This window comes from Phyllostomus discolor, chromosome 10 (assembly GCF_004126475.2).
Source record: "Phyllostomus discolor isolate MPI-MPIP mPhyDis1 chromosome 10, mPhyDis1.pri.v3, whole genome shotgun sequence".
Taxonomy (NCBI): Eukaryota; Metazoa; Chordata; class Mammalia; order Chiroptera; family Phyllostomidae; genus Phyllostomus; species Phyllostomus discolor.
Window position 1 is genome coordinate 34,722,469 of NC_040912.2, and position 13,379 is coordinate 34,735,847.

General features: G+C 34.7%; 1 protein-coding gene across 6 annotated transcripts in view; it reads right to left on the reverse strand.

Moving 5' to 3' along the window:
- Positions 1-4,380: 4,380 nt before the first annotated feature.
- DBF4 (DBF4 zinc finger) overlaps positions 4,381-13,379 on the reverse strand; it is a 29,908-nt gene continuing 20,909 nt past the window's right edge. For all 6 annotated transcript variants that reach the window (XM_028525964.2, XM_036010654.1, XM_036010653.1 and 3 more), the window contains 2 exons: positions 7,975-8,099; positions 4,381-5,669 (listed from right to left, as the gene is read on the reverse strand). In XM_028525964.2, the coding sequence (XP_028381765.1) occupies positions 4,688-5,669; positions 7,975-8,099 (1,107 nt within the window). In that variant the 3' untranslated portion in view covers positions 4,381-4,687. The remainder of the gene's footprint in view (positions 5,670-7,974; positions 8,100-13,379) is intronic.

The following is a 13,379-nucleotide window of genomic DNA, read 5'->3' on the forward strand; positions in this document are numbered from 1 at the left end:
TCATTTTCTTGGCTAGTTAATTGCTCTGGCTAGGACTTCCAGTGCTATGTTGAATAAAAGTGGTGAGAGATAGTAAGCATCTTTTAGCTTTTACCACCGAGTATGATGTTAGCTGTAGGCTTATCATATATGGCCTTTGTTATATTAAGGTACATTCTTTCTATGCCCAGTTTGTTGACAGTTTTTTTTTTTTTTATGTTTTAAATATGGAGGGAATATGTCAAATGCTTTTTTCTGCATCTATTGAAATGATCATACGATTTTTTTATTCTCCATTTTGTTAATGTGGTGAACCCCATTAGTCTTATTTGAGTCTCTTTGAAATAGTGCCCTTCTGCCCTTATCTTGCCGTGTGTGTGTGTGTGTGTGTGTGTGTGTATATGAGTACACATTATACCCAGCAAAATATGGTTATTGCCAATTCTAATTTTTATACTGTTTGAAAATGCTAAGTCGGGGAAAAGAAGAAGATTTTCTGGAATTAGTTACTAACTGCAACTAATGTTGTTTTGGGAAGCCTCAAAGAGTATTTGAAAAAAGAAAACAATTTATTCCTTTGAAGTTAAAGATGTTAACAATAAGAAAACAAACTGCTTTTGAAATGATCATGATCTAATGAGAGCATTTTGAAAATGGACTTGTTCATTGTTGTGTTTATTACTAAAAATAATGTGCATACCTTCTAATTAAAAACTAGCTGATCTCAGAAATACAGAAATTTACTAGGTACATTTTAATGAAAATTTGGCATGCTTAGGGGAACAAGACTGAAAAATTATGTTTTAGCAAAGAGAGCTAATAATACATCCTTCCTTTATGATTTAAGCATGTGCTTTTGAGTAATGATGAGTGTAAAAACCAAAAGTAAACAAACTGAATTTTCAGATAGTAAACTAAAAAGTTTATTTTAACGAGAGCATAAACACCTACTTTATCTAGTTCCTTTTAAGTATTTCTAAAATGGCATTTTTGAGGGGCAGTGGTGAGAGCGAAAAGGTTTTGGTACCCTCAGTATAAAACAAAACACTTCAAAATACCACAGGTATTTATTTTATCCTTTAAAACTCTCTTATGTCTATTTAAAATGTATATAAGCATACCTTTTACATACAGTAGTCTATGTATATTACATAAGTTTTTGCTGTTATGAGCGATTTTTAAAAACAAAGCAAAAATAAAGCTTTTTACAAAAAATTTCTGTAGATGCTGCCTTCTTGGTTTATTAACTATAATTTGACAGGGTTCACCTATACGGATGACAACTGCACACTATAATACAAAAAGCAATTGCAATTTACCATACATTTAAGCACAACTAAGTGAAATAAACTAATATACTAGAACTTTGATACTTCTGACTTGTTTCATGAACTGTGACATTCTTCAGTAGATATGGCTGTGTATTCTATGTCTTAATCTTGTTCTTGGTTTCTTCTTATTGTTCAAGTCTTTTTTTGTCACACCCTATTCTCTCTGTGTTGAAAATTGGCATATTGGTTTCTTCCTTAGTACAGTTTGCTGACAAATTATTTTTGCATCTAGTTGCTCAGAGCCCTTCCTCAGTTTTTTTTTTTTTTTTTTTTTTTTTTGAGGAAGCGGGGGGTGGGGGGGTGGGCGCGTGGGAGTTTGAGGCTTCTTCCCTGTAATACTGCCTACAAAATTAATGCTGATTAATGGTCTTGTTTGGAAAGGTCTAAATCCTGATTTTTAACCTTAGTTGTGAACTAATTTGCCCAGGTAAACAGGTGGGCATAATGCTGCTTCTTAATGTAGACTGAGCAACTTCTTGATTGGAATTTGTGGGATCATGGGTGCCATACCATTTTTTATGTAAAACCATTAACCATTCCCTATAACTAATGCAACTGGAAGGCTAAACTGCCCTTTCACCTGATCTAATTGTCTATGTACTATGCCATTCTTTCTCCTGTCATGGAATTACAGCACGTGGCTCAAGTGTTATATTATCGGTAATCTGTTACCTAAGGTAATTTGGGCCCAATTAATATCTCTTAAGCATTTTACTCTGTGGCCAGCATTCTTTTAAACCTTGTAACATTGGCAAACCCATGGTTTAAGATCCAGCTAGCCCAGCAAGGCTTTAGTTTACATTCATTACTATACTTAAAAACCTGTCCCTCTCCTATAAGAGGCTTATTGTCTTTACATAACACTGTTAAAGATACGTAACATTGGAAAGATTCCTAATTGAAGAAACATAAAGCTTTGTTTGATCTGACATTAATCAAACCTACACTTATAAAAATTGATATTTAAATAAATATAACATTTAGTTTAATATATTCTTTAGATAGCAGTCTAGTATTAACTACACATCTCTCCTAGCACCAAGTATTTTAAAAATAAAAAAAAAACACCTCAATTCTCAGTTGATAACATAAAATAATCCCATATATCTGGAAATAAGGACTAGCTCAATGGTTTTAGGTGAAAGTTGACACACATAATCCATTGTTTTCTCTTCCTCCTTAAAGGTATATTTTGTATTATTTATCAGGGTTCTTTATGAAATACACACATTAGAATTAATAACATGTATATATGGTTCCATAAATTATTTCGATATACTAATCTATGCAGGCAAACATTCAAAGACAATTTAAAAGATTCTACTGACTTGTATAAAATACATCTTTTACCTCAATTGTCATGTAGAAAAATAAACATTTTAGGTCACAAAACCACATTGTCTTCCCTTCCACTGTTTCTGGCTATTCCTGGAAAGATAGAGCCACCGACTTTGAATGCTACACAGTCACCCTTAAAGTAATTAGGGTGCTTTTTTTCCCTTTCCTAACACCTTTCAATTTCAGTGCTCTTGATATCAAAGAATTCAATTTATCATGTGCTCATTGGGATTTGTTAGACACTTTTGGCAAAACATGTCACTTTCTATCAAGCAAACCAAGAGTTTTCTACTTGCCCCACTGAGGATCTTTAAAGATTCCTATTTCTGGTGTCTTGCTACATTAAAGACTAAGTGTCCTTTTGTGAACAAATCTGAAAACCACACATCTAAGTGCTTACAGAATTAAAAAACATTCCCTCTGAATAGACACAATCCCAAAGGCACCTTGTCTAGGTGGTCTTTCCTTGATAAAAAAAGAGGACAAAGTATTCCTACCTCTATGTGGTTGCAACCCTATTGCCAGGGTACACTACCTGCTACAGACCCCCACAAACTCTATGTGGTGGTCCTGGTACAATTTATAGCATTGTCCAAATAAACTGAAATGTAAGCATTTTTAAAAAACTGTAATACTATGAAGATCTGGGGTGGGGGGGTGGAGACTGGCAAGGATGTTTTCAAAGGCCACTGTTCAAAATAATAGTTCAAAAATGTCAACATAAAACTTAACAACTTTTAATAACCAGAAGGTTTCAATTTGAGCCTTTTTCTCCTTATTAAATACAATTAAGGCAAAATAATGCCAAACCATTGTGGGGACAAACAGCATCACTGCAAACTGAAGAAACTGCCACTCTAAAGTCCAAGGATAGTAGAACAAGTTTAAATAACCTTTGTACACATGTACATATATGAATTTGTGACTGAAAATGCTACAGTAGTGATTTACAATGGAAACAAGGTTTATATGTATGCAGTGTAAAGGATATTTCAGTGATCCTCTACTGGTACGAATGATAAAGTTTTTGAAAAGCAAGTATTTCTCATTGATATTGTCCAAATGGTCAAAGTAGTATACACACCAAAGCATATGAATGGATTGGGAGCCATACAAAATTTCAAAAAATTAAGACCAGTAATGAGCTTATAGTGACAATGCTTTCGTATAATACTCACGGCACCAATTTGTATTGTGAAAAACTTAGTTGTAAATGCCTGACTCTTGTAAGAAAATATTCAAAGGCAAATGCCTCCACCACCTATAGATAAGAGTTGAAATTTTTCTTTAATTTGAATTTTCTCTAATTATTGAATCACCAAGTGCCTGATCAAAGGCAATCCTCTTGTTTCAAAATATATAATATGTTCAATGACCTCCTTCCTTTTATTTCCTGATACCACATTATGGGGTAGAATTGCTTTTGGAAGAAATTATTTCCGAAGGTAACTAATTAGGAACAGGGGAAACATTATTTTATTCCATTTAGTAGCCTGGTCATTTTCCTTTATGGATTTTACTTGCCTAACCTACAAATAACCTAACCTGTACGTGCTAACACACTAGCATGGTCCAACTAGTCAATGTTTCTGGTAATAATGACTTCCAGTACCCAACATAGAAATCAGTGTTTTTTTCCCTTCTGTATGAAATTTAGGTTTTTAAAAAGGAATACTTTTAGGTTATCATGAGACTCTTTTAATAGACAATAGATATAACCAGAATATCCAAATTTATAATGGTAAATTTTAATATTCTCAAATTTCACTTGAAATTAGTTTTCAGTAACATACTTACTCATAATTCTTAGAAAACAATCATCAACCCAGTGTGTAAAGATGAGCTGCAAGTTTATTCTACAATTGTTCTTTAATAGGTATTCAATTCCGTAGAAAAATGCAAACATCACCTTTATTGTTAACATTTGGTTCTATAAACAAAGTTGGCAAAAAAAACACATAAGAATTTTTATACACATTTATAAAAGTTTCAAGAATATGATCTTGATCACATTTGAAAAGTGTTTATTTTTTTAAAGTCTAAAAGCCAGTAAATGTAGAAGTTGAAAGGGAAGAGGAAAACACTGACAACAGACTATTTGAATCTTCCTCCCCACAAATATGAAAAACATCACCTATACTACTATTTTCGGTATAGCTTGTGAAACCCAAAAATTCTGATTTTTCCTCACTAGTCTGAAATAAGTTCAGTAGAGACTGTGAACTACAAATTCTGTTTTCCTCTTGTGTAGTAAGACATTCAGTTCTTTTCTTATCTAATTCCACATTTGGTTCCAGATTTTCCTTTTTATTTCTTCCTAATAATATTTTCACCTTCCGACAGATTTTACCAGAAGGTAAGCTATCCTTACTCTTGATGTCACATTCATTGGATTCTTCAGGACGACTTTGGAATGGAGTATTTGCCTGAACAGGCAGGTGCTCCCGTGAACTACTTATTGCTAACAGACCAGAATCATGAGCAAATATTGAATGAAGGTCCTTTTCCTTCAGATCCTTTGCTGGCAGCAGCACAGTATCTGACTTTTGTTTTGGTTGAGATGTACTATTATCCATAATGAAATCAGAAACTTGTATAGATGTCTGTAGCCTACATGGACTGTGATCTGTTCTTACTTCTTCCAAGTTATTTTCACTTATAATTAATTTATGTTTAGAAACATCAAGAATGCATCCTTGTTCATTTTTATCTGGAGGTAGATGTGTAAAATTGTGTTTTATGTCATTTTCAGCTGGATTTAACATAGAACATTTGTTAGCTGTTTCCTTATCAAGTTCTCTCAATTCATTTGAAGGGTAAGTGATGTGCTCTGAAGTAAACACAAGCTTTTCTTCAGGTTGCTGGGGTTCTTTATATTGAAAATTCTGCTCGATCACCTGTACATTGTTTTCCCTGAAGTCCTTCTGAGAAGTAGGTTGCAATTCTAGTCTTTCTTTTGGTTGAGACTTTTTCAGTATATTTGCAGTAACAGGAGAAAAAGATCCAAGACTGCATTTTAACCTTTATAGAAAAAAAGAAAAAAATTAATTGCTATCAAAAATTTCTGAATAGTTAAAAATTAGTAAAAATCTTTAAAAACTATTTACAAAATTTAATTAAGTCAATATTCTAAAAATACAGAAATCTTAACATTTAGCCAAATTTACTTTAGATGTTTTTAAAGGAATAAAACTTTACAGATACACTGTATTTTTTGGACCATAAGATACACCTAGGTTTTAGAGGAAAATAGGAAAAAATTTTGAAGCAAAAAATGTGGTACAATATTTAATAACATAATTAACATAATATTTTACCAATGTAAATGCAAAGCTACAGTCAGACTATAAGATGCACCCCTGCTTCCCCCCAAATTGGGGGGGTGTGTCTTATAGTCCAAAAAATACAGTAGCTGAAAATTCTAGTATATAGCCCTTCCAAGCCACAATCTTCCCTTTCTTCCAGAGGTAATCAGTATCTTGAATTGGGTGTCAAAAACTATTTTAATCATATGAATCAAAGAAAAATAATAGTAAAGAGATTTGGATCTCCTCCTAATTTTTTTATTATCCCGAAAATTTCATAACTTCTTTGCTTTGAATTACATTAATGTTGTCTCTTTATTTTAGGTAAGAATGAGGAAATGAGTATTTATTGGGAAACCTAAGGCAGAAACATGTATCTCTTTATTTAAAGTCTAAAATATCTAACCATAGCAAATATCTTTATATATCTAGAAATGACAAATGGAGCCTGTTGGTATCCTTGGCATGCTAATTTATATTAGTCCTAAATTATACACAAGTAGGAAGAAACTTAATGGCTTACTAATTATGTTTTATGTAATATGTGTTATAGGTAACACACAGAGACTACAGAATTCTACCTCTCCCTTCAAAACCAGAATGGTTCCTTTTATATTTATTTTATTTAATTTTCATTTAAGATTCCTTTTGAACAAATGGAGTATAAAACATATAAACACATTAGTCTAACACCACTCATCTGCTTTAAAGTCCAGAGATGTTTAGGTGACTTGCCCACAGAGATTAAAATTATACAGATAATAACTTAACTGACTAAGAAATACCTACTTATATATAAGTACTAGTTCAGAATTTTGTTGCACAGTGAGGTTTTTAGGAAATTCTAAATTTTTACAGTAGCCCTATATCATTGTAATAGTTGGAAATATGTCTCTTCTCTAAATATCATATTTTAAGTCAGTCATGAACAGCCATTATGAATGTTACAGAAATAAGAGGTTTAGGAACTATTCTCCTTAGATACAGTCAAAAAACTTTCTAGTTAATGTTCAGAAGCTATAGCTTAGTATATTTTCTAATCTTCTTTATGCCTTAACATGAATCTAAGAACAGATACAAGGACTGAATAACCTACTGAGTTATCACAAATCCTAGGGTATATTCACATGAAAAGCATTTCTTTTTATTGCAGACTTATGTGTACAATCTCACAGGATCATTTTGTTGATGTACAGCTACTGTACATTTAATAGCACTATATTCAATATTTACAAGTCCTGTCAGTACCTTTAGTAATTATTATTGGTAAGCAGAGTGTAAGCAGAAACATTTAATAAAGTATAAGCAAGATTTAATAGAGGTAAGTGGAGAAAAGCTCCTTAAAACATAAGATTAACTAAAATTCTAGCTTTTTTGATTCAAGTAGATGGTAAACTTTATGGTTTAACAGGGGTTGACAAACTGTACAGTACATAGGCTAAATCTAGTGTGCTGTCTATTTTCTAAATAAAGTTTCATTGGCCCTCGCTGGTGTGGCTCAGTGGATTGAGTGCTGACCTGAAAACCAAAAGGTTGTTGGTTCGATTCCCAGTTGGGCATATGCCTGAGTTAAGGGCCAGGTCCCTAGTAGGGAGCACATGAGAAGCAACCACACACTGGTGTTTCTCTCCCTCCCTTCTCCTCTCTAAAAATATTAAATAAAATTAAAAAAAATTAAGTTTCATTGGAACATAGCCACACCCATTCACTTATATAATGTCTGTGACTGCTTCCATTGTACAATGGCGAAGTCGAGTCTTAAGGTTCTCAAAGCCTAAAACGTTTACTACCTGGTTCTTTAATTAAACAACCCCTCCACTAGACTACAATGTTAAGAAGAGGATCTTCAAAGTAATCTACAGGTAACTAAGCACTTTTGGTAGTAGAGAGAGGAGAGGAAGTAATCAGTTCTACATCCTCAAAATACATATCTTTCTAAGAACAGCAAACTTTAGATTTAGTTTTAGTTTAATAAAAGTTTAATAGTCTAGTACAACTTAAAATTTAGATGGATACATTACCTTTTCTTTTTAGGCATGCCCCTTTCACATTCCACAAAGTCAAAAACTAACTTAGATATGATATTATCAACAACCTGATAGTGATTACTCTGTGCAAAGTTTCTGTGTTCCTCAGTTAGGAGATGCTGAAACAGAACAAAAAGCATGTAAGTCATAAGATTGTATTTTTAAACCAAAAGATACCTTTTTGTTCATATTTTCTAACATTTACTTGCCCCTAAAATTAGGTTTCTAATAACTACTCCAAAGTAATAACTTTTACTAGAACTTCAAAGGATGTTAAGAAGTAAAGTAAAAGTAACTTCTGAGAAACCACCAAACTACAGCTGACCCTTGCACAACACAAGGGTTAGTGAAGCTAATTCCTGCACAGCTGAAAAATCCATGTATAACTAACTACACCAGCTGTTCCTCTGCATCTACAGGATATTGGGTCCATGACCCCCTGCAGACACCAAAATCTGAAAAGGCTCAAGTTTCCTATATAAAGTGCCATAGATCAATGCATGCAGTTGGCCCTCAGCATCCATAGACTCCCAATTTCGGATCAAAAACAGTACAGGTATTTCTTGAAAACAATCCACACATTTCAGTGGACTGGTGCAGATGAAACCCATTTGTTCAAAGGTCAACCATACTTTGGTTTTCAGTCTTCCATTTTTCAATGAGAAAAGTCAAGTATTGATTTGTAGTTTTCATGTAACTGAAAACAAATGAGCTATCAGAAAACAAAAATAAAGATGGAGAAAAAGTTAACATTTAACATTTATAATGTGCTAATATTTTTTAAAACACTTTTCCTTTTACTATTTTATTTTATCCTATACAATTACCATTAAGTAAGGGAGGACTTATAAAATATTCAGTGAAAGAAATGTCATAATTTAATATGCAAGAAACCGAAACAAGAAGCTATAAGGTAGATTAAACACACAAATGAAGTACAATGAATGCTGCAAAGTATAAAAAGATTCATAACTGAGGAACACACTTGCAAAGGAGCACATGATTCTATTACCCAGTGCTTATAATGGAGAATACAGAAGTTATTCTGAATCTCAAGAGCAGCCAAGAACAAAAGTAAACAAGTTCACTGTATTAGAATACAACTCACAGGAAACAAAGTTCCTTCTGAACAGGTGGAATTTTCCAGCTAATTCTGTCATTTGCCTGTCAGCTAATCAGAATAGCTCTAAGCCTGTATCAAGATGATCATGGAAGAACCTCACTTCTGTTTCCCTAGTCTCATATAATTTTAACTTTTAATGATTTGATTGTATTTCCAGAAGTTAAATTCTCCAGTGTCACAAAAAATACAGCACGGTTGACCCTTGAATAACTTTGGGTTTAGGGGTGCCAAACCCCCACAAAGTCGAAAATCCAAGTATAACTCTGACTCCCTTAAAATACTAATAGCCTACTGTTGACCAGAAGCCTTATGAATGTAAAGTCAATTAACACATATTTTGTGTGCTTATGTTATGTTTATAAGATGCATTGTCTGTTAGTACCTACATCAATGTTGTCTTATATAAAACACTGTAGGCGTTATATGCATTACTAACAGTAGACATCAAAGATGAAAATATGAAAGAAATTCCTCTTTATTTACAGGTGCAATGATTAATGCACTGATTACAAAGCAGCAATACAATTATTTCATGGAAGTTAAGAAAATTTCTAAAAAATGTTTCCAATATATTTATTGAAAAAAAATATGCATATAAGTGGCCCCACACAGTTCAAACCCATGCCGTTCAAGGGTCAATTATATTTTGGAATGTGTATATATGTAATCCTTCCTTCCTTAAAAATTTACCACATAAAAATAATGTATGTCCAGTAATGCTAAATGAATAGAAATAATTAGAACTTAAAGAGAAAGATAAACTCTCTAAGTACTGATTCAGTTTATTCATGTTCTTGGAAGGAAAAATAATTTATAAATTGAAATAAATTAGAAAAACAGCCTCCAACTTTTGTGTAGTTCCCCTCTACGTCCACCTATCTCTTTTTACTTATCCTGTAGGTATTAAGTGTCATTTTCTCAGTTGAGCCTTCCGTGTGCCTCATTAACATAAAGTACCTTCATTATTACCATTGCACTTTGTAGTTCACTTTTATGACTCATCCCACTAGCAAATACATGTTTTATATTTATGATCTCTGCCAAACACAAGATGTATACAGAATATGTCTGCCTTGTTATTGTTTAATATTCAGTTATCACAATTTTAAAATGAATGCCTCAATATAGTCTAAGAAGTATATAAATGAAAAACTGTAAAAGAAATATTTTAAAAGATCAATCCCAACATCTACTTTCACTAATTTTCCTTCATTGTGGCTACTAGTGACCAAGGTTTTCATTTGCTAGCCCCAACATTTTCCAAGCATCAAATCGGGATAACAAACTCATACTAAGGAAAACATTCATTCCAGATTATTCTATGGTAATGGCAAAATAGAATTTAAAGACAACCTATAATTTAAATTTTCAAAATAACTTTTGGGAATGGGAAATATTTTTCATATAGTTTAGCTTCTGATTAAAAATAACTTAAAATTAATTGTACTTCTCTCCTTTACTATATTAACAAAACACAAACTGGAGACTTCTGGTCAAGATGGTGGCATAGGTAAACACAGCTCACCTCCTCACACAACCACATGAAACTTAGAACTAAATTATAGAACAACCGTCACTCAGAACCACCAGAAATCAAGCTGAATGGAAGCCTGGCAACTATGGAATTAGAGAAACGACATCCATCCAGACTGGCAGGAGGGGCAGAGATGCCAAACAGGCTGGCCCCATTCCCACGTGTGGTGGATAAAAATTCTGGAGGAACCCTGCCCCATACCAGGACCCCCAGCCCAGGGTTCTAGTGCCAGAAAGATAAGTCCCCGTAACTTCTGGCTATAAAAACTAGTGGGGACACAGTGGATAGAAGAAACTGTTGAGAGTCCCAAGCAGTTCCTCTTAAAGAACCCACACATGGACCCACCGACTCACTGCCTCTGAGCTCCAGCACCTTGGTAGCAGCTTGAAAGGCACCTGTGGCATATAGGGAGAAAGTGAAGGGTCTGGCATCAAAGCAAGAGCTAGGGGAACAGCTTTCTCCCAGACAGAAAGGCCACTGTCCCTTATCTGAACCCTCCACTCTGGAGGGGCAGCAGGTGCAATATCAGGTGAGACTCTAGCAACCTGGCTAACACTATCTACCCTACCCTGGAGATCCTCGGAGACTCTGAGTCCCACTCAACTTACAGGCCCACACAAGCTGTTAACAGAGACTTTTCCATATGAATAACTGGCCTTGGCTCATGCTTCACAACTTCCTAAATCCTTTCAAACAAGCAACAGCTGACATCAGTGAGCCCCCAGCCCCTATACCTCTCTCGCTAAGTGGCCCTAGCAGCAGCCAGTCAAGATTCAGTTTGGCTTCACCTAGGAATCTCCAAGCCCAGCACAAGTACCATCTCAGATTGCTTTATAGCTCAGGCAGGGTAGCCCGGGGCAAAACATAGGTGGGGGCTGACCATGGCCTGCACCACCAGGAAACCTCAGGGCTAGTGCACCCAGTGGACAGCTACAGACCACAGCAGAGCACTAATACCCTGACCCTGCACAGCTAATTCTCCACAGAGGGTAGAGATTGGTAGTAAGTGGTCACAGCCAATCCTTGTAGTTTACTAGCCTGGGTAAATCCCTCCCATTGATCTGCCAACAGCCATCAAGGCTTATATGCAAGAGAAGGGTGTACTCAGTCCACATGAAAGGGACACCTCAAGTACACAGCTTGGGTGATAGGGGAGGCTATGCCACTGGACCCTACAAGACAAGTACTACATTAGGCCACACTAACAAGACTCGGAGTCACAGTAGCTTGACCTAATATAATACACAGAAACAAAGAGAGGATGCCAAAATCAGAAGACAAAGGAACATGGTCCAAATGAAAAATACAGATCAAACCTCCAGAGAAAGAACTAAAGAAAACAGAGATAAGCAATCTATCAGATGCACTGTTCAAAACACTGATTATAAGGATGCTCAAGGGACTTAGTGAGGACCTCAACAGTGTAAAAAAGACCTAGTCAGAAATGAAGGATTCACTAACTGAAATAAAGAACAATTTACAGGGAAGCAACAGTAGAGTGAATGACACAGGGAATCAAATTGATAATTTGGAACATAAGGAAGCAAAAAACAGGCAATCAGAACAAGAAGAAAAAAGAATCTAAAAAACAAATAAATAAATGAGGATGGTGTGAGCAGTCTATGGGACAACATCAAGCTTCCAACATTTGCATCATAGGCATGCCAGAAGGAGAAAAGAAAGAAAGAGCAAGAAACTGGAAATATATTTGAAAAAATAATTTAAGAAAACGTCCCTAATTTGGTAGAGAAAATAGACATGCCAGTCCAGGAAGCACAGAGAGTCAGTCCTAAACAAGATGGATGCAGAAAGGCCCTCTCCAAGCCACATTATAATTAAAATGCCAAAGGTTAAAGATAAAGAGAGAATCTTAAAACCAGCAAGAGAATAATAGTAAGTTACCTACAGGAGAGTTTCCATGAGACTGTTCAATTGGTTTTTTAAAAGAAACTTTGCAGGCTAGAAGGGACTGACCAGAAATATTCAAAGTCATGAAAAGCAGGGACTCACAGCCAAGATTGCTTTACCCAGAAAAGATATCATTGAGAATCAGAGGGCATAAAGAATGTCCCAGACAAGAAAAAAAACTAAAGGAGTTCATCATCACCAAACAATTATTATATGAAATGTTAAATGGACTTATTTAAGAAAAGAAGATCAAAACTATGAACAATAAAATGGCCACAAATACATATCCATCAAGACTGACTCTCAAAAACAAACTGAGCAAACAAGAACAGAGACAGAATCATGGATATGAAGGGGCTTTTGACGGTTGCCAGATGGGCGGTGAGTGTGGGGAAAGGGTGAAGAGGTGAGGGGATTAAAAAATACAAATAGGTAGTTACAGAATAGCCAGGGGGATGTAAGGTACAGTATATAAAATGGAATAACTGTAGACATGACCCATGGACATGAGGACTGCCTGAAGGAGTGCAAAGTGTTGGGTGGAGGGGGGCAAATGGGGAAAACTGGGACAACTGTAAGGGTATAATCAATAAAATATAATTTAAAAAACACAAACTGACACAAAGTAGTACTATTTTTGGATAAAACAACCAAACTTCAATTAAGAGTCAGTATAAAAGACATTATATGAATCAGATATTTAAAAATAGTAGTCTTTCTCCTTAACTTTTCCACCATCTTCTACCAAAATCAAGCACCAAAGTAAATCTATCCACTATTTTAAAAATTACCAATTCAAATTATAACAGCTAACATGTAGAAAGCACAGTGCCA